The following is a 20,046-nucleotide window of genomic DNA, read 5'->3' as shown; positions in this document are numbered from 1 at the left end:
AATTCAGCTTTTTAAGGAAAGTCCTTTAAAATGAGCCAAAATGGGTTTTGTTGCTATTATTGTTAAGGCACTTTCATCTCTTCACCACAAGAATAACCAGGACATAAATATCCAACTTAAAACTGACTCAGAGAAGAAAGAGTTTATTCACCTGGCCAGTTCTTCTCATCTTCACTCACAAATCCGAAACCAGAAATGGTCAAAAGTGTACGGACTTCACAAATCTTAACTGAAAACACACTGGGAGAATTTCAACTGGAATGCTAAACCGTAAGGATTAGTACATTTAAGGACATCTCTTCAGGGGACAAGAATAGTTGGGGGTAGAAGAGTGGATTTGATCCTTCCTTCCAAAGGTACAGAAGAGTTGCCCCCAGGACTTACTTCAGTAGGTCAGTCACAGCTTGAGTGTTTAGCATAGAGTGGGACTGAGCCTAAAGCTCCCGCAGACCCCAGACACAGCAGAAGGACAGGCACAGGGATTTTGGACATTAGACCTTTCCTTTCAGATCTGTGACAGAGTGCAATATAAACAACAATTCTGCACGTTCAGCTGGACAAAAGCGCTTTGAAATGTAAATGAAACAATGCTTGTTAAGACAAAGTTACAGCTTTAAAAGAAGAAAAAAGGAAACTGGAGGCTAAACTCCAGGGAGTGGTGGCAGGCGTTTTCACCACACCTTATTATTTTGTATTTATTATACTCCCTTCATCGTTTTGCTCTATATGATTTTCTGTTTCCTTATTCTCAGCTTCTCTTCCCCTTGCTCCTGTTCCAGCTTTACCCTCTTGTGTTCCTCATTCCCTCCCTCTGTGTTCCTCAATCCCCCACAACACTCCTCTAATGCTTTCCCTTGGTCTCTGGTTTGGTCCTCTATTTCCTCCTCCTCTGTTAGTCTTTCTTTATCCCTTTGTTTCTCCAAACCTCCTCTATGCAGACTTTTACACTCCTTTTAATACAGGTCATCACTTAGAACTATTCCTGAAAAACTTTTTAGACTGCAGGATTACCACTGTCCTTCAGACAGACTTTAAACATTTGGACTGAACAGAATACAAGTGCCAAAGGTTTACTCTCTGCTTTTCTCCATACCAGCCTAAAGGAGAAGGGAAACCTGGCCACAAAACTCTGGATCAGCTTAATAATACCTGATCAAACAAAGAAACATCTCCAAAGAGTCTACCAGATGCTGAAAATCAAGGAGAGGTAAAACTGAGCTACTTACCTGCTTTTAATATTAAACGTCAGGAATTGCTCAAGAGTTGTAAATTAGGTATTTCAGGTAACACATCAACTTTTTCTCTTTGTCCTCCACGCAACACCTGCATTCAGCTGTGCATTAAAGTATGTGCTGAGCTTCAAGCTTGGGATTCAATTCAGTCCATTCAGCAAAGGCTGAACGATGTACCCTCATACACTGCTGAAGAGGGATTACCCCAATGATTAGAATCGAACATGTGCTTAAGGATGCTACCCAAATTAGGGTTTCAACAACATAATCTTAAATCAGCAATTGTGTTATCTGGGTTTATATAGCTGCCAGTTTTGTCACATAAAATGTGCTTCAAGTGTCTGTATAATACCCAAACATGCATTTATTCTTTTCAAGCACACTCTGCAGATAAAAAATATAAAGCAAAACATTCAAGGGGGAGAAAAATAGCTACCAAAGGACAGAACAATTGCCTGACAAAAGACTATTCACACAAACTACACTGCTGCTGGAGTTGCAACAGTTGAAGACATTAAATGTGGGGGAGAATGTTCAATACCTTCACTGACATTCAGGCAAACTAAGACAAAAATGAAGTACAACTTTCCCTGAATTTTTCACAACAGTGAAATCATCCAAAAAATGAAAAATGCTGACTTAAGGGATAGTGTAAGAAAAAACATGTTTGCAGCACACTCAAGAACTGAATATCCTAAAAGCAAGACTGCATGGTACTGCAAAGGCTGAAGTCAGAATGAGTTATGCACCATATGAAGGACTTCTGGCCTAAATGTGGTTGGAAACTTCCTGTTCATATCAGCTTTAACAAGATACATTGAAAGTGTTGATTTTGTGACTCTTAAAATAGAAATATTTAGTACAGTAAGGGAAAAATAAAGTAAGATCATAGAATCATAGAACAGTTAGGGTTGGAAAGGACCTTAAGATCATCAAGTTCCAACCCCCCTGCCATGGGAAGGGACACCTCACACTAAACCATGCCACCCAAGGCTCTGTCCAACCTGGCCTTGAACACTGCCAAGGATGGAGCATTCACAACTTCCTTGGGCAACCAAAGAAGCCAGGATAATGGGCTTCCTATTCTATAAAGAGAATCTGTTGTCATTTCCTAAATCCCTCCAGGAATTAACCAACCACGAGATTTATCCAGCTACAAAGTGGAAGTGTGCCCTTATAGGCTGGTAGTGGTGTGTGTCAGTCACTGAGAGGTTTTCTTCTAAATTAACAAAGACTTGTCTTAAGCAAATAAACATAATATTTGCTTCCACAGGCAGCAGAAGCTGCTTGAGATTAAATTGGGACTGCACATGGGCAAACACCTCAAATTTTTCAGTTGTTAATATGCTTCTAATTCCTCAATTACTAACCACAGTGATAACATATTTTCTCCCCCTTAAATCAAGTAGTTAAAAATGAATTCACATCCCAAGGGCCAAGCTGAGCCTTTGTGTCAAACAACACATTCAAGGGAGTCCTCTCAGGAGTGCTTTTCACATCAGTCTTTGGGAAGCCCAGGGATCCCTACTACAGCTTCTTTGGGTTGGCACACACCAGATACTGACAAAATACCTAAGGATTCCTCTTCTGCCTCTAAAGCAACACATGGGCGCATCCGGAGAACACACATTCCTGGAGACAAGGTACCAACTGCCGACGACAAGCATAAGCCAGGGAATGTTAAAGCTAATCCAATGCCCGCTGTATCGCACAGGTCACCAGTGAGCATAGGAGGATGTGAAAATCACTTCAGACACATCACACTGCTCAGAAGCACAGCTTTGCTGATGAACCATTAGAACCTACCAATACTTATTAAGATTTGTTTGCTGCAGAATTAAATGGGACAAAAAATTAATTTTTCAAAGTTAACCCCACTTGAAGAAACACTTATAACTCACTTTGGCTCTGTAAACAGGCTTTAAAGTGAAGGAAGATTTGCTTCAGGGAGTCCCTGTATGTGAGCCACTGCAAGAGGCTGATATTTATCATTTTAAAGTCAGATTGCCCTTACAAGTTTTTTCTAGTCCCCTGCAGTTGTGTGTGGCAGAGGCTGACCAGTCAAACCGGGACACCCGATGACGTCTGCAGCATCCTGTTGCTCTGCTGACAGAGGAGGAAACAATAACTCAGGGACACAAAGTATTTAGTAGCTGGATTTCAGGCACATGTACTTCCACATGTTGCCCAAATAAGAACATACTCTGTCCAAAACAAGAAGCACAAAACCGTAACTGCTCTACCAGCTCCTCCAAGAAATATAAAAACCACACACTAACTAGCATTTATGGTTAAAAATAGCCAGGCGAAAATACAAAGCATTTGTTCCACTGCCTGTTGTTCAGCTTTCACAAGCAGCCCCACGAGGCTGGAGACTGTAAATCAAACCACTGGCATTTGCCTAGACAAGGCTCTGCTCCAAGCTGGCCTTCCATCCACCTCCACTGGCAGCTTTCTAAAGCTTGGATCTGCCTTCGCGCAGTGGTGTTCAAATCTGCAAGTGTTCACAGGAAGGTTGTATAAGATGTTTCAGCAGAAAACTGAAACGTGTCCCATTTCCTGGTGTATTACAAGTTAAGCTGAGATGAAATTTAAAATACTTCCTTTCACCTCGACCCTTATGCCATTATTCAACCCCTAGAAGTTAGGCAGAGAGAAGAAAAACATCTATGTGAGTAAAACCACCTTTTATGCTCATTTACTTCAGCAGTGCGTGCCCCATGGGAGCTCTCGCGCACCTTCTGGTGAGGGGCTGCAGAGTTATATTCACATGAGCTGCCCCTGAGCTGTAAGGGTAAGGTAGTGGGGGCACAACAAACCCTGACAAGGAGCAGAGGACGTATGAGGTGATCTAACCCACCAGTATGATTAGCACTGGATGGAGCTAGGGTTCTTTTTTTATATATATTTTATAACATAGCCCATTGTCCAAAGGAAGTAGAGGGGAAAAAGCAAACCAGCTTAAATCTGCTGTAAAGATTCGCATGCTAAGCATTTAGAAATACCAGGCCATGTCAAGAAGGAAAAGACCAGGATGAACACTAAGCTCGTAGTGACCTTAAGGTTTTCCCTTCAGGGAAAGCCCACCAGTGCAAAAAACTCCAGGAGAGACAGGAAATGGCAAGCCCTCCTTTCCCTGCCTGCACTACCCAAGGATAAGCTGTTTCCACCTTTGTCCTCACACCACCCCTGCAGAAAGCTCCAGGGGCACCAGAGCAGCCACAGCCAGGATGGTGACATGCCACTGAAGCTGAGGAGAAACAAGCTGCTCTCCACAGTTTGTTTTCTGAGGGTAAGGTGGAGTTAACCCAGCAGACCTGCTAAAGCCAGCTGTGTTCCACTTCAACTCGCCCCTCTGTCTTCCCCCTCAAAACCAAAGTGTAGGAAATGAAGAGCATGGTGCCTGCCCCGATCTCTTCCAAACAGGAACACAGCCAGGAAATATATGATCAACAACAGTCTCTGGAGGCAAATGGCATTTGGAAGAAGGAACAGCATGGAGGCTAAAGACAGGTAAGAGCAACCAAAGCAGAGATGTGGCTCCAGACTCTCTAGAAATGCTTCTCTCAACATGGAGTTGCTTGAGACTCAATTTTAGACAGAATATGTCCATCCTGCCTGTACACTCACAGCACCCACATACCCAGCTCAGACACAACCCAATGCTTGCAAATTTACCAGCACTGTAATTTATATACACTCCCCTATGCAAAAGCCCTGCAGGTTCAGAGGCAGCCCATGAGCAGCTCAGTTAATGCCTACTTTGCCACTTCCTCAAACGGCACTGCAATTGCAACATACGCTATCAATAAGGCAAGTCAGTGCCTTAGAAACAAGTTGTACCATCAACCAGGATCTTGAAAAACATACTTGAAATGTGAATAAAAGGCGGCCTTTTAATAAGGCTTGACTTACACTAGTTAAAAGGAATTGTCTGATGAGAGGGTTTTCCTTTTCCCTGCACATTTCTTGCATGCAGTTTCTGGCTGCTTCACAGAGTCTGTCTCAGCACTACTTCACAGAGTAGGGCTAAAACTGCATTCATCCATGTATTATAAAAGAAAGTTTATTACCAATTTAACTTCCTTATTTTGGTAGAAAGAATTCCTTTTTTTCCTCAGAATTACTGTAAAACAAAAGTTTCACAATTTTTCATCCAATACCAAGAAATCGAACAGAGGGACTGAAGCAAGGGCTTGGGGAAACCTAAAGAAAACCCCAAACTGGTAACATTATAAGCAAAACCAAAATAAATACAATTTGAGAGACAGTATAACCACAGCCTGCAAATGATTTCTGGATAATAGCCACAGCATGGTGTCATTCAGCAGCAGATGGGAGCTGAGAGCTGATTATCAGTGGGTCAGAGACAATCACGTGCAGTCACAGGCACCAGCTATGGGGTATTCTTTTGCTGTTCAGTTAATTTGTAGTAGCAAGCTTCCTCTTCAGAGGCTTTGCAGCTACTGAAAGTAAAACCTGCTTCAAGTCCTGCCTTTGGGTGTTTCAGAAAGCCAGTTTGGTTGTGCTGCTGGAAATGAAAGCAGAATGTGGTCTCTGCTCTCATCTTTTCCTAGAAGGATGCTCCGGTAATGACCCAGCCTACTCACTTTTCTAAGCAATCCCACCTAAACTTCAGGGAAGATATGAGTAAATAGAGAAGTTTTGCTGATACAGCAGGAAAGCAGTAAGGCCAAGGTCAATATGAAACCCTGAATTCTACTAAAAATTGAGAAATTGTTTACCTACATATTTAATGTCTACATTGCAAAAATCCGATTGTTGCCATTTAAATATTTTATAAGTTAATAGCAAAAGGCTAGTTTAAGCTTCTGAACATACTTGTTTGGTGGTACAAGAGAAAAGGCACTTCTCACTTGGTATGTAACTGGATTTTTATGCAGTATTTTTCAAAAAGAAACCAAACCAAACAAAATCACCAACCCCAGTCCCCATGAGTACCCTGGTAGACTGTTCTTTTGAATGGCAAAGCAGGGCAATGCAGAATGTAAGTGCTACGTGCACGAATTAAGTGCAAACATCAGAGCATTCTTCACCAAGGAAGAACACCATTTCTCAAGGAAATGAGGCATATGTAGTCATGCTAACAAAGTGTCTGGCTGTCTGCTTCTCAGTTCCCTGGGGACTGAAAAATCATTGTCCAGTTTTACACGTGATTTGATATTTCACCACAATGCAAAGAAGTGAGTGGCTATGGAAGAGACACAGATGAGGGCTCCTTTGATGGAAAGGCTGCAATGATGTACACTTCACACCACTGACTGCATGAGACAGGCAGCCATGAAAAGTCACGATTCAAAAATTTCTCATGATAGAGCTCCTTGTTTGCATAATAAACATAATGAATAAGTGGATGATGATGAACTATTAACATGGAAAAAAAAACAATCACTTGCAAGTCTCTGTCCACTCTCAGACAGATACTTTGTGGACATATATTTAGTTCATCAGTACAATTCTGTTTTTGGGACCACCTTCAATGTCTGCACTACTTTGGTCCCTCTTGTTTTGTTTTAGGCTACAGCACTGCAGCATCGATGCATGCACAGCTTCCGCACCTACGTAGCGTTACTGTCTTCAGTAGGATGCTCAACGTGTAGACCCCCTTGCACTTATCTAGCGAGGAGAAAGGTCCTTAACTGGTACAACACATCCAGGGGTGCATTCTTGTTTTTAACAACAGTGCTCCTATTTGAGTTGGGACATTCAGGCACTAAGAGCATTAATAACAAAAACATTTTAGAGTCAAAAGAGTAGTAAAATTGTTGTCGTTTATAAACACCAATGCAAACCAAAAGGTTCTCAGTCCTACACGTTCAGTGCAATAGATATTTGGAGAAGAGTGGGTACTTAAGTTTTGCACTGAAAGGCCTGATGCATGCATATGCTCAGCTTACAGGAATTTGTTCTCCACCATCAGAATCCAGAGCTTTACATTATCATGATACAAAGGTAAGAAAAACAGAGATTTTCCCCTTAAGAAAACTATCATCATATTCCCAATTACTTTGAATGTCAAACAAATCTGAGCTCGATTCTGAGCTGCACACTGAGGTATGAGACATTGCCAAAGGTAACAAACCGTTCTCCATACCAGCAAATGGGATTCAGTTGTGGAGAAACACCTGAGGAAACCTTCTCCTCCAGAGAGGAAACGTCATTCCGTTTACAAACGTAGGCTTACCAGCTTCAGACTGCACACTAGCAGAACGCATGGCAGCAAGTGACTTCTTATGAACAAGAAAATGGAAACACAAACAGGGGTGAAAAGAATGAAGTCTCAACCAAAGAGGCTGTAGGCACTATGTTCAGGGAAAACTTTCCACAGTAAGAGCAGTTAAGCTCTGAGACATAACCCTGTGACAAGAGAAAACTTCATCTTGAGTTTTTAAGGAACAAACAAAACAAACATGTCAGGAAAGTTAGAAGAGGAGCTTTAGGGTCAAGGGATGACCTCTAAGCCTCTCCCTTTCCTAACTGCTTCGGTCCTGTGATGAACAGTCACAGCATAAAAATGTAATAAACAAAAACACAAGGAAAAGAGTAATGGAAGTCACTTTAGACGGTAGTTAGCCAGCCACCTCCCAAAGCCTCACTGAAGGGCTGTCAAAGTTTCCTCAGGAAGTGACAAAGAAAAGAAACTTTGCCTCAGCCCCAAACCTGGCAATCCCTCCGGAGGCTGCCACACAGAGTTATGTCAGGACTTGGCAGAGAGCTGTAAATCACTCCTCCAGCCCACATAAAGACAATGTTGAGAGCCAAGGCACATGGCACTCAGCAGCCACAGCCAGATTAGGAAACCTGGCAGCCAGACACATCTCAGCACTGAAGCATGGCTCAGGAACACACCAGCCCTCCTCCTTCACCCCCTCAGGAGGGTGCCCACTCAGGGCAGAAACATCATGCCAGTCAAATGGGAGCTGCACTTCATTTCACTGCGTAAACTGGGCTGTAGCTAAAACCTGCTCCACCCCAGGAAGAGGTAGTCTCTAATACAGGCAGAACTGCTGAGAACAACAGGCTGGACCGAGAGACCAGGAAGAGTTTCAGATGACAAGACAGGACTTGGAGCAGGTGCTCAAGTATTTGCACTTACAAAGATTAACATCTTCTGCGTGCAGATACCTCACTGCCCAGCAGCAATAATTTACTGTGGAAGCAGTTCAGGAGCAGGCTTGAGGCCACTTGCATACTCAAGACAGCATTAGAATTGCACCTCCGCAGCTCTTACACCTCAGGCTGTGAGGCACTGCACAATTAGGTAGGCATCCTGTTCCTGCCAGCCCACCATGTTCCTGTTCCTGCTAGCTGGAACCATCTCTCCTCAAAGAGCAGAGCATGCTTGAGCTCATGAATAACAAAGCGTGGCATCAACAAAGCCTGCCTCCCAAACTGACTCACCTACCCTTTACCTGCTCCAGTTTCCTCTCTGCGGTTCTCTTGCTGGTGTCACCTTCACCATCTAGAAACTCCAAGACCATCCCCTTCTTGCACACTACTCCAGGCTGCTCCATATCACTCCCATCACACCCACAGAGAGTTTTAAAATCCCCAAGATTCTCTGGAGGCGGAGGAAGTGAAACGCAGATACCCAAATCCCAGTTTTGCTAGATTTACACTAAAACTTACAGGCCATGTTCCCTCACGGCAATGCAGGGCTACATTCAGAAGCTGATACTTACTCCCCACCTCTAGCACAATGGCTGCAGTCCAAACACTGAGCCTGGAGCACTGGGCTAGCTTATTGGGCCAGCAGCATGGAGTACAGCTCTGGCTTCTCTCTGTCAGTCTCTCCTCACCTTCCCATCTAGACCCCCTACAGCCAAATGGGGCTTGTGGGAGAAGCTGGCTTTGAAAACATTGAGTCAGCTACAATTTTTCCTCACTGGGGAATTCTGAGGTGGCAGAAATTGCCCACGCCCATGCCCTTTGCACAGCTGAGGGCCACAGACCATCAGTGATCCTCCTGTCTTTTAGAGGGGCAGCCTAGGACTTTGTTCAGAAGTGAAGAGGGACACAGGTTTACAAACTGATTTAATCCCTGTTTCTAATGAGCATATGAAGTAATCTTGGGACTTGGACATGCCCAGACCAGGGGGTCTACTAGATACAATACAGATTAACCTACTAGGTCCAGGACCTACTGAACAGCCAGCCGCCAAGATTTGGTAGACCTGAAAACACATTTTTGAGTTATCATCTAGTTTTCAAGCGGATCAGACTAACGTCTGCACTTGTTTACACAGACAGATACGGACTTTCCCTGTCCTGGAATCTGTCAGAACTCCCTGAAGAGATTCATCATCTAAAGGATTCCTCTCTTTGGGGAAAACAGAGTGTTAACTTCCATAGTAAATGGGATGTCTATGATCAAAAGTAGATGGTTTTCTAGGATTATACCCTATTAAAACACAAGAAGAAACATCTCAATAACTACTGGCATCTCTAACTACAGGCACTTAACATCTTCCTGAGTGTTCCCACTGCCACCCTGTCATTTTAATGAATCTACAGAGTAATTGCATACTCCTAGTAACACAGAGCTGCTTTATAGGTTTCTTTTCCTGTCTTAAAAGAAGTAAACAACTGCCTTGCAAAACCTCCAGTACATTTTCATGTTACAAACCATCAATAAATAATAGGCAAGAGGAACATCATCCCACAGGACAACTTCATCTCTATAAAATTACAGGATTTTCTGCTGGCAAATAAGACACATTCACATATTCTACCACAGACTCTTCATGTTTGTATAAACCACATTTATTTTGTCTCTGTGCCATTTTAAAAGTCAGCGGCAGGAATTCTCTCCGAGAAAAGACGAATGGTCACTGCCAAATACTTTGGGTTGAACTCTCCAGTGCCCTGGTACCACATCCTGCCACTGACTCCAGAGGCAATGTACCCAACTCCGTCTGGGGTAAGTGTCAACACAAGTCAGAGAGAACTCGAGTGTCTGTATTTGTCTGGGTTTTTTTAAAATGTCCAACTCACTGATAATGCACGAAAGAGAATTCACTCTAAAAGGCGTTCATTCATGCAACTTTTCTGAATGCTTACAGAGATGGGGATCTAAAAGCAGCCTAACCTACACATGGTAATTTGGTATGTTTGATTTTAAATATATCAATAAATCACAGAACCGTTAGGGTTGGCAGGGGCCTCTGGAGATCATCCAGTCCAACCTTCTGCCAAGGCAGGGCCACCTACAGCAGGTTACACAGGAATGCGTCCAGGAAGGTTTTGGACGTCTCCAAAGGAGACTCCACGACCCCCCTGGGCAGCCTAAACAAAACCGACTAGTGATGCTCTGCTAGCAACCGTCAGCAGAGGAGACACTCTTCTCCAGCGGTGCTTGCAACAACCCGGTGAGCACAGTTTTGCTGTTGAACTCCCTGAGCGCAGGGCAGAGAGGGGGCAGGAGAGCCAAACTGCACAGCTAAGCACATTGCTGCTCCAGATGTGAAATGCACACACGGGCTCGCCAAACCGAGCAAAAAGGGGACGGGGGGAAAAGAAGAAAAAGCAGCGGCAGAAAGGGCATTCCCACAAGGAGCCGAGCAAAAGCCCTGAATAAACACAAGTGAATCATTAAACAAAGCACCGACACGGCACATGGGTGACACAACGCGCCCGGGACAAGGAGCCGCCCAAAACGCCGTTTTCGGTGCCGCTTTCCTCCCTTTCGCGTCCCACCGTCGCTGCCGGGACTCGGCGAAGCCGTCGCTGCGAGTGACAGGACAGCCAGGCCTACCGCGGGGTCTGCGGGCAGAGAAACCCTCCCGGACGCCTTTCGGAGCTCCGGCACCGGAGGAAGACCCTCCGCCGGGGCACCACCACCGCCGCCTCCCGCGCCCGGCAGAGCCGGCTCGGCGGCGGCCCCTCTCCGGGGAGCGCTGTGGGAGGCTCTCCCCTCGCATCACCAACCCCCAACCCGCTGCGCCCGTCTCACTTTTTAAAAGTTCAGAAACAAGGCAGAACCTACACGTAAAAGGCCACCAAAGCCCCCCTTTCTCCTCCCCGCAGTGCGCGGGTGCCAAGTTTCGGCGTGGAGGAATTCACCGCGGGCGAGCCCCCTGCCCGGGACGGAGAGACGCAGCTCTCGACGGGAGGGAAAAAGAGAGAGGGGCTGGAAGCGCTCCCGTTTTTAGCAAGCGCCCCATCTCCCTCAGTCCCGACCTGCCAGGCGGCAAGGGAAGGAAAGGGGGGAAGCGAACCCTGCCGTCCCCTGTACTCACTCCAAGCAGACACACTTTCAGCTCGCGTATCGCCATCATCTGCCCGGGGCCCGGCCGCTCCACATCCCCCACCGCCGCCGCTCCGCACTGCCCCGCCGCGGCGCGCCACAACCCCCTCCGGCACCGGGGCCAGGGCCGGGACCGCGACCGGCGCCGCCCCCACCGCCGCCGCCGGTCACATGTGCGCGGCCCCGGCCCCGGCCCCGCCTCAGCGCTGCCCCCCGGCTGCCGATCGTCGCGGGTCCCGTCTGTGGGAGGCCTGTGGTGGGTCCGGGTCGGTTTAGGGGCTGGAGGAGCTGCTCTGCTCGGTGCTGCGCCCTGGAACAGGGTTGTGAGCGGGGAGAGCGCGTGTTGTGAGGGGAACAACTGGGGAGAGAGTTGTGCATCCTTCATGGGCTGCACGTACCCTTAGACCCACACACCATGTGTTGGTCTAGACACCGGGTTTGCCCTGCTGCGGCAGGAAACGATCTGAATCCATCCACTGTATTTTTAAGTTTGCCTTTACATATGCAGATAAACCTTTAAAAGAATAACTTTAAAAGAGAAACCTTTGAAAGAATAACTCTGTTCTTACGCAATCCTACTAATACATACCCGGTTTTGGTTACACCAGTCAGCCTTGGGTTGATGGTAGGGCTGCACTCCGTGATTGAAAGTTATGCTAAATATTACATCACAGCGAGTATTAGGGCTGAAATCAATGGGGGGGTGTGGGGTGTGTGTGTGTAACCACTCTTCTCAGTCCCAAAGTCCCAGAGTTTATAGAGAAGAATTGCATGCTATAACCCCAGAAAGCAGAAGTGCTTTGTCTGCCAGGTATTTCAAGTGATAACCTCTACTGTGCTTACAGTTCTATTTTATTTTTTTTCATTAATGTATCAGAATTGCTAAAGGGAAATGAAGGAAATCTCGATTAGTCATTGTGAGATTACTGCCACGTCATTAAGAGCTTCCTGCCCATAAACTGCTGTAGTGTTCATTATGTCACTAATTAGTTCCACATGGGGTCCTCTGCTCCCACTGGTAGCCTCTTCCAGAGCTCCCGAATCCTAGGCCAAGGCAATGCTTGGAGCAGAGTAGTTGTTTTCCCCAAGGAGGAGAACACAAAGCGTTTCTAGTGGAGTATCACAGCCTGTCAGGAGAGAGTGTCAAAAGGGAAATCAAAGGAGACACTCAGCAGAGATGCTTGTGATTTAATTAAGCTTTGATTTATTTCTTTTAAGAGAATTTAGTGAAGAGAAACAAAACACAGCAGGTTTTCAAACAGCCAAGAGTATTGCTGGGAGTCTGTCTGCTCATTGCTTTTCCACAAGAATGTGTTATACAATGAAGTCTTTCAATAAGTAAATAGGATACACTCACTAAAACAGAACAATTGCAGTTTGCACTCAAAGCACAACTAATTTAAAGCAGCTTGACATTTCAGCTCGTAATTAGCTCTACAAATACGAATTTTTAAGGTTTTTACACCATCCTACCCCCATCCTTTCTTTCAGTTTTCAGTCAAAGTTTAATGTTGCTCCTGTAACTTTGATTCAGACTTTTCCACTGTTGAGAGACTGAGATTCACAGACAGTGCTGTGGTTAGGGATCACCTTTCCATAAATTCTTCTCTTTTTTTTTTTTTTGTCACATCTTTAAACGTTTCCATGTCTTTCATGTATCCCATTAGTCATCTATCCCTCTGGTCCCGATTTTGGAATTCTTGAAGTTGGGGATTTTTGCTCAATGCACACATAAACTGTTATATCAGCCAAATTAATTTCAGCAAAAAACACGTGAATTACCCTAGATTCTAATCTACATTAGATTGTGGATTACAGAAGGAGGCCGAGTGTGTTCAAAGCTGTTCTGTGTCACAAGCTTGAGGGCTTGTCCATAGGGATGCTCGGATTAAGCTGCAATGATGTAATGGCAATGAGAGCATCCACAGAACAGATTAATGTGCTTTACTGTATGTGCATTGACTCTGCAGCTTTAACTGAGGCGCCTGAACTTCCAAAGCCTCTCAATGCAGGCATCCACTAGAGTGCAATTAATAAAGTTCCAGTTTGGGAGAGCACTTGCTTAAGCCTCTCCATTTTCAAGATGGTAATACATCCCACCAACTTCAAAGGCATGTGAGTACGTGCCTAATTGCTGCCTTGACTCAGTACCACTGTAATAAAAACCAGCACAAGTCAGATCCCCATCTTTCTTCTTATCTGGGGAAACTGCTTCTCAGATACACAGTGGTGAGACAGGAGCCCTCACTAAGGAAGGGATAAAGCCCAGCCCTCAAAAGCTTACTTCTGAATATAGCAGATAACCAATTAGCTACTTTCAAATAAGCAAATTGTTTAAAACAGTAGCACGAAGGTGACCCCGTGGAAGCTGTTCAGGCTGAAACACCATGAGAGACAGTGTTAGGAAGGGCAATTTTACTTGCACAGGCAAAAAATCTGAAGAGCCAAACAAAAAAAAAGAACAACCGGAGAAAAAAGAATAACCTACTGTACATGTTTAAACAGAGTCCAGGAACCACAACAAAAAAGAGGGAGGGAATATCCCCCCAAATTAGAGAGATAAGAGAAAAACAACAATACAAACAGACATGTACTCTAGTATTAAAAAAAGCTCATGACGTTCATTCTTCCAGGAACTGGCATAATCTGTGTGTTTGTCTGCATGCAAGACGCTGTGGTCAGGAAAACATTTTTGAGGAATTGGTCATGTTGCAGTGTTTTCAAATGGCTGGTTAAAAGCAAAGAAAAACATCCTAAAGGTTGCCTTTTTGTCCCTTTTGTAGCCTCTCATCCAATGAATAATTATAGGTTTTGAAGCAGTGATTTACATTTCTTTCTACCCAACTGTATATTCCTTCTGGGAAATAGAAAGTCAGGGGGCTTTGTTTTTCAGCAGCCTTCCCTTAAAGGTTCAAGTAATCTGTTCTCTCTTCAGAAATCACTTTCTTTAGTTTCCAGAAGCCAGACCATCCTTTATCTTATTGTCATTTTATATCAGTGCAATTGCACTGATCTCAAATTCATTGAGATATTTAGGTCCTCAGAGGTGTGCTCAAGCCAGCAAGATGTGATCTGGCTCAAGGTGCTTTCTGAGTGTGATAATTGGAAAGTTTGTTCAGGCCTGTCTAGAAATTCAAGGTAGCACTAGTCTTGGGAGGGTAGGACTGATTCATCCTTCACTTTGTCTTTCTTTTTGTTTTGCTTACACAGCTAAAGTGGAACTATCCTATCACTCACTCAAGGTTTTTTTTTTCAGTGTAGCACCACTGCTTTCATGTAATAGAGGAAGAAGACAGCCTCCTGCTTAGAGGCACAAGAACAGGAGTGCAGAAGACTAAGTTATTCTCCTCCTGCATGCAGCATTGCCTTGCTGTGAGATCTGGGGTTGGGTACCTAACCTGGCTCTGTCCAGCCATGTGGTCCTCCAGCAGTCATAGAATCATAGAATCATAGAATAGTTAGGGTTGGAAAGGACCTTAAGATCATCTAGTTCCAACCCCCCTGCCATGGGCAGGGACACTTTACACTAAACCATATCACCCGAGGCCTCGTCCAACCTGATCTTGAACACTGCCAGGGATGGAACATTCACAACCTCCCTGGGCAACCCATTCCAGTGCCTCACCACCCTAACAGGAAAGAATTTCCTCCTTATATCCAATCTAAACTTCCCCTGTTTAAGTTTTAACCCGTTACCCCTTGTCCTGTCACTGCAGTCCCTAATGAAGAGTCCCTCCCCAGCATCCTTATAGGCCCCCTTCAGATACTGGAAGGCTGCTATGAGGTCTCCACGCAGCCTTCTCTTCTCCAGGCTGAACAGCCCCAACTTTCTCAGCCTGTCTTCATACTGGGCCTGCTGCTGCTTCCCTTCTCTTTGCCCCTATGCACATATTCCTGCCCCTCTGTGCCTCATGCTGGTAGAAAACTAGTCCTATGTTTAAAAGTTCTCTACAACCTCAGTCTCTTCCTCTCTAGAAGTGGTGTAGTGGTATTTACCTAGCCTGTATTCGTAGGAAACTGGATGTTTGTGAGTTGCTGGCCATGTTCCCAGACTTACGAAAGCATCTGCCTTCCTCCTCCTGCTCTCTCCCTGGTGAGTGACCTAGGTAGAGAAAGATGAGTCCAAGACCTTGATGCACACCCAGCTCCCAGAACTGCTGTTGTCTCTCCCAAGCACCTGATGAGTTACTTCCTTTCTCCCACTGTTGCTTTCTGTCTTGATTTCTTGGCAAGCATCTTCCCCACACAAAAATGTTATCCCTCCTCTTCACTGTGGAGTTCAGTCCAGGCCCTCCTACTATGGGCTGCCATCCCAGCTCTTATTCCCCAGACATTGAGCAGGAGGCAAGTTAACTCTGTACTGCCTGGGGAGAAATACCTCTGCATCCCATGGATGACACAAATGTGCAATACAGTAATGACTGCTGCCACAGACAGCAGACATTTCGCTGGTGCCTGTCCAAGGAACTGCCAAAATCTCTTAAAATGAAAGCAGCTGCTGCTGAGCAAGCAGTTGTTTGAGCAGGAGGGACAGCTTGCAGCTCAGACCCTCGTTCTCGTGCAAAATCCAGTGGTTACGAAATTCTGGAAGTGGCTAAAATTCTCGAAGATGCTATTTTTTGTTTACTTAATCACCACAAAGGTTAGAAAAGGGCTGCTCTGGGAAGCCAGCATGAGATTCCTGCCCGAGATGAAAACCAGGGAAGTACAGGAATGACCTGGTGGAAATTCAGAGCCTGATTTTGATTTCAGTCACATAGGTCTTAAGCCACTGCAATTTTTTGAACTTCAGTTGGGCTATTCCACTTCATTTCACATGCAAAAAGTGAATTAGGCCCCAGAAGAACCTGCAGCTGCCTGTTACTTCATTTTATTGTAGTGTTGCTTCATGTTTTAACATCTCTTGTTTGTGGCATTTATATGGTCCAGTTGCTCCCTCCCAAAGAGAAAATCTGATGGGAAAGGACAGAAGGGAATAAACTTCTGCAAGAACCTACTTGTAGCTTCACTGCCAAATCCTTTGAAAAGCAGCATTATTGCTGTTGAAAAAAAACCCTGTTCGTATAAAGCTTACTGGCGTGCTTCTTGATAGACCTTGTATCAGATGCACTGTTCCTAAAGTGCCTGAGGAATATTTTTGGCAGAATAGGTGTACGTTTGTTGAGAGGGTCAAATTTACTCTACTGGTATGCTGTTAATCCCCAGGGCAATCTCCTGTTACAGGAGAATGGTAGTGAGTAGTCATGCAAGTTCTCTCATTCTTTGCAAGTGATGTGCCAGTGTCCCAAGCTGGTGACAGCACTGCATTTCTCCACTGAGACTGTCAGGTAGGGAAAGAATCAAAAAAGGTTTCTTTTCTTGCACCTGAAAAACAGAAACTGAGATACAACTTCAGAACACTACATATACTATAGGCAATTAGGCACCAAGAAAGGGCAGGAAATAGCTAAAGCAAAATATCAGATCCAAAAATAGATAAAAATTTAGCTTTAGATAGATTTATTCTGGAAGTTAGGAGAAGGGCTTTCCAAGGCTTTGGAAAATTTTTCTAATAGTAGCTGTCAGAGCAACAAACAAAAAGAAAACTGATTTAAAACTAGAGCTTTTTATACATAAAAAGAAATCTCTGAGATGACCTGAAATAACACAAGTCAGAACTCAGTGATCCAATAGATTATATGTCCATATTACCAAGTAAATTTGCCAGTCAACACCAGCTGCTGACGTTGGACATCAGGCTTGATATGTCATGAGTGAATCAAGTTAGAGCTCTTTCTACTGAGACTGAAATCACTAATGTATTTCATTTAGTCCAGCAAAAGCCATCCAGCTGCTCTGGCTTGTATATTACCTTCAGCCTGTATATGACTAATACAGGATGAATTCATAAAATCAATTCCTGATGAAAGCTCCATATCTTATTATTAATCTCCTTTTTCATATGAACCTTATGAAAATACTGATGTGAGCCCATGATGCTGTATGAGCAGCAATATGTTACATTCTATACAAAAATATGCATGAGCATGCAGGTGTTTGCAATGTAAACACCAATCCAAACAAAAGGTTGTTGTGATTTTGTGTACTGAGGTGCAGTTCAAAACAAGGGGCTCACTGACTGTGGGCATTTGAGGTTGCAGTTCGGTAGTGTCTGTACCTATTGTAACATGTTTTGTTTTGCACATCCTTTCTTCAGACTTCCAATTTGGAGTACAGTTTGAGAACACAGCATGATGGTTATTATGAGTGAGTCCAGGAAGGTGACGTGAACTGTCTCAGTTTACTTCTGGTGGTGCTGACGTTGGTTTGCTCCATTCTTTTCATGCTTCTATATAGCTGATACCTGTCAGTTGGTGCTTGAAAAAGGAATGTAAAGATAAGCTTCACCCAACCAGACGCTGTCTGATTGGAGTGATAATTGGAGAGAGATCTCTATTTTAAAATGCAGGGAGATTTTGCGGCAGGACAGTGATACCTTCTTGCCTTGCAGCTCACTGCAGGAGCAGCCCAGTGAGGGTCTCATAAATTACTACTGTATTTACTGAATAGTACGGCTGTTTCCTTCTAGCAGTATATTCCATAGTGCACTATTCTCATAAAGAATAGCGTAGTATCTACTGGCTAACTTTGCCCACTTTACCACCATTAGATTTGTATGGGGTGAAGGACCCTGTGTTTACTACCAAATGAAAGGAAGGCATCCACAATTCTCCTTTTAATTAAGCCTAGCCTTGTAAACTATGAAAAGGGTATTATATTAAGGCCAATGTTTTATTGTCAAGCAAGTAGGCTCCTATTGTGCATATTGCCAAGGAGAGATAACAGGCCTCTTATACTGTCAGAAATTTGTCCTGCCAAGTGGTAGTAGCAGTGTCTAAAACATGCCCAGTGTGTGTGTGCTGCCAGCCAGAGAAGGTTTGAACCTCACATTGATTTCTCTCATTAAATCATCAGGCAGTGAATGCACGTTGACAGGTACTTCCTCTGGTTACAGAAGACCCAAACAGGGATCTTCCAAACAAGGGTCAAATTAACATTTTCAAATGGAAATGCATCTATCCATTCTGAGCTTACAGTGGTTTAGGTGGCAAGTAGGGTGTCTGTAGGCAGCTTGTGGTGTCACTCTTTCTGTCTGCATTGGTTGGAACTGGGGTGTTCATGAGGCAACTGAAAAGGAGAAATTAAAATTCAGTTGTAGGCCAGGTGGTGACTGAAGAGACATACCTTGTGGGCTAAACTTGACTTGTTTGTTTAGATTTAACTGTGAGAGGGTTCTTTGCAGTCCAAACAGTAAATAGGAAAACAACCTGAGAAAGAAATCTCATAGGAAGAAAAATCTGATTAAGAAATTCTTATCAATCAAAACAATCTTCTACAGCATGAAAGTTAAGAGTTCCTAACTTTATTTCTTTTTTCCCTGTTTCTGCTCTGAACAAAATTTTTGTGTGTTTGAATGAGTTTCAGTCTGAGTTTGGGAATGCGACCTCTCCTTTTCCCACTGCCAGTCTAAACAGTCCTGAAATGAGAAGGATGTTTGAAATAAACTCCAAATCCCATTTTGGGTCTGTGTTCTTTATGAGGACTAATTAACTCTTAAAGAAAACTGTAGCTTTGCAAAGTTTTGGCCACACAAATTATAATTATTGCTGTTATGATGCCTGTATTTTTCTTTTTCAGGACAAAACCTTGCTTAATATTTATTCCAATTTCCATGTACATCAGTGGTAATACTGGCTGTTTATGGACTTCACAATGTGCCTCCAACACAGATATAATCTGAATTTGTTCAAAACTAAAAATAAATGAGAAGTCTGTATGTTTTGTAGGTTTTTGAATATTTACTAATTAAATGCACTACTTGATCAACAGCTTCATTTTTATAATGAGGAGTAATAATATATCTATCTTCAAATAAGCAATAACTTGTCAGGGCCTTAAGTGCACCAAAAGAGGCTGATTACCCTGACATAACTAATAGCTGAGAGACTATCTTGAAGAGCAGAAATTGGAAATATACACAGTGCAGCATGTTTTATCAGTCCAGATCTTTTACCCTCCCCTTCAATCATTTTTGTGGTTCCTTTAAAGATGGCTGAACAGTTTAATGACAAGCAAAGTTCTATACTCATCCTGCATTCTAAGCGTATGCAGACATACCTTCACCAAGTATAAGGTAGATCGCATCTCTCACCTTCACAGTTAGAAAAGTTTTAAGAGCTGACAAATAAAAATGAAAGAGCAGTAATTGGAAAGGTCAGTTGTGAAGGTGTAGTTTAAAGCGAACTGGCAGTAGTTATCTACAGTAATGGAGTCAGCAAAGTGAAGATCTATCTGCAGGAGAACCTTAAAGAGAAACTGCTACTGTCATGATCTTTCTAATGTTATCAGAAGGGTGATAAAATGGATTAGAAAATCGTTAAATTTGACACTTTGGCAGAGACCAAATATAATTCAGTCAAAAACCAGAGAGTCAAAAGTCTCATTTTGGTGTTAGGCCATATTAAAAAACAAAAACTTCTCTTGGTTGAGCTCTTCAGCTCTTTGTTG

At 43.8% G+C, this 20,046-nt stretch overlaps 1 protein-coding gene and 1 long non-coding RNA gene across 3 annotated transcripts in view; one reads left to right on the top strand and one right to left on the bottom strand.

The window, feature by feature from the left end:
- RAB31 (RAB31, member RAS oncogene family) overlaps positions 1–11,647 on the bottom strand; it is a 61,662-nt gene extending 50,015 nt beyond the window's left edge. Inside the window, exon 1 of one of the 2 annotated variants that reach the window (XM_062633001.1) lies at positions 11,492–11,647. In XM_062633001.1, the coding sequence (XP_062488985.1) occupies positions 11,492–11,530 (39 nt within the window). In that variant the 5' untranslated portion in view covers positions 11,531–11,647. Of the gene's footprint in view, positions 1–5,147; positions 5,225–11,491 lie in introns of those variants that run through there. The other variant, XM_062633000.1, reaches the window with a different exon arrangement.
- A 4,389-nt stretch (positions 11,648–16,036) lies between these two features.
- Positions 16,037–19,361, top strand: LOC134171057 (uncharacterized). The gene is made up of 2 exons (XR_009967465.1): positions 16,037–17,759; positions 18,454–19,361. It is a non-coding gene; the product is annotated as an uncharacterized LOC134171057 (long non-coding RNA).
- The last annotated feature ends 685 nt before the right edge of the window (positions 19,362–20,046 follow it).

This window comes from Pezoporus occidentalis, unplaced genomic scaffold (genome assembly GCF_034315485.1).
Source record: "Pezoporus occidentalis ecotype Australia unplaced genomic scaffold, CSIRO_AGI_Poc_V1 ctg4, whole genome shotgun sequence".
In the NCBI taxonomy this organism is placed as follows: Eukaryota; Metazoa; Chordata; class Aves; order Psittaciformes; family Psittacidae; genus Pezoporus; species Pezoporus occidentalis.
Note: the sequence above shows the minus strand (reverse complement) of the source record. Positions and strands in the feature narration are given on the sequence as shown.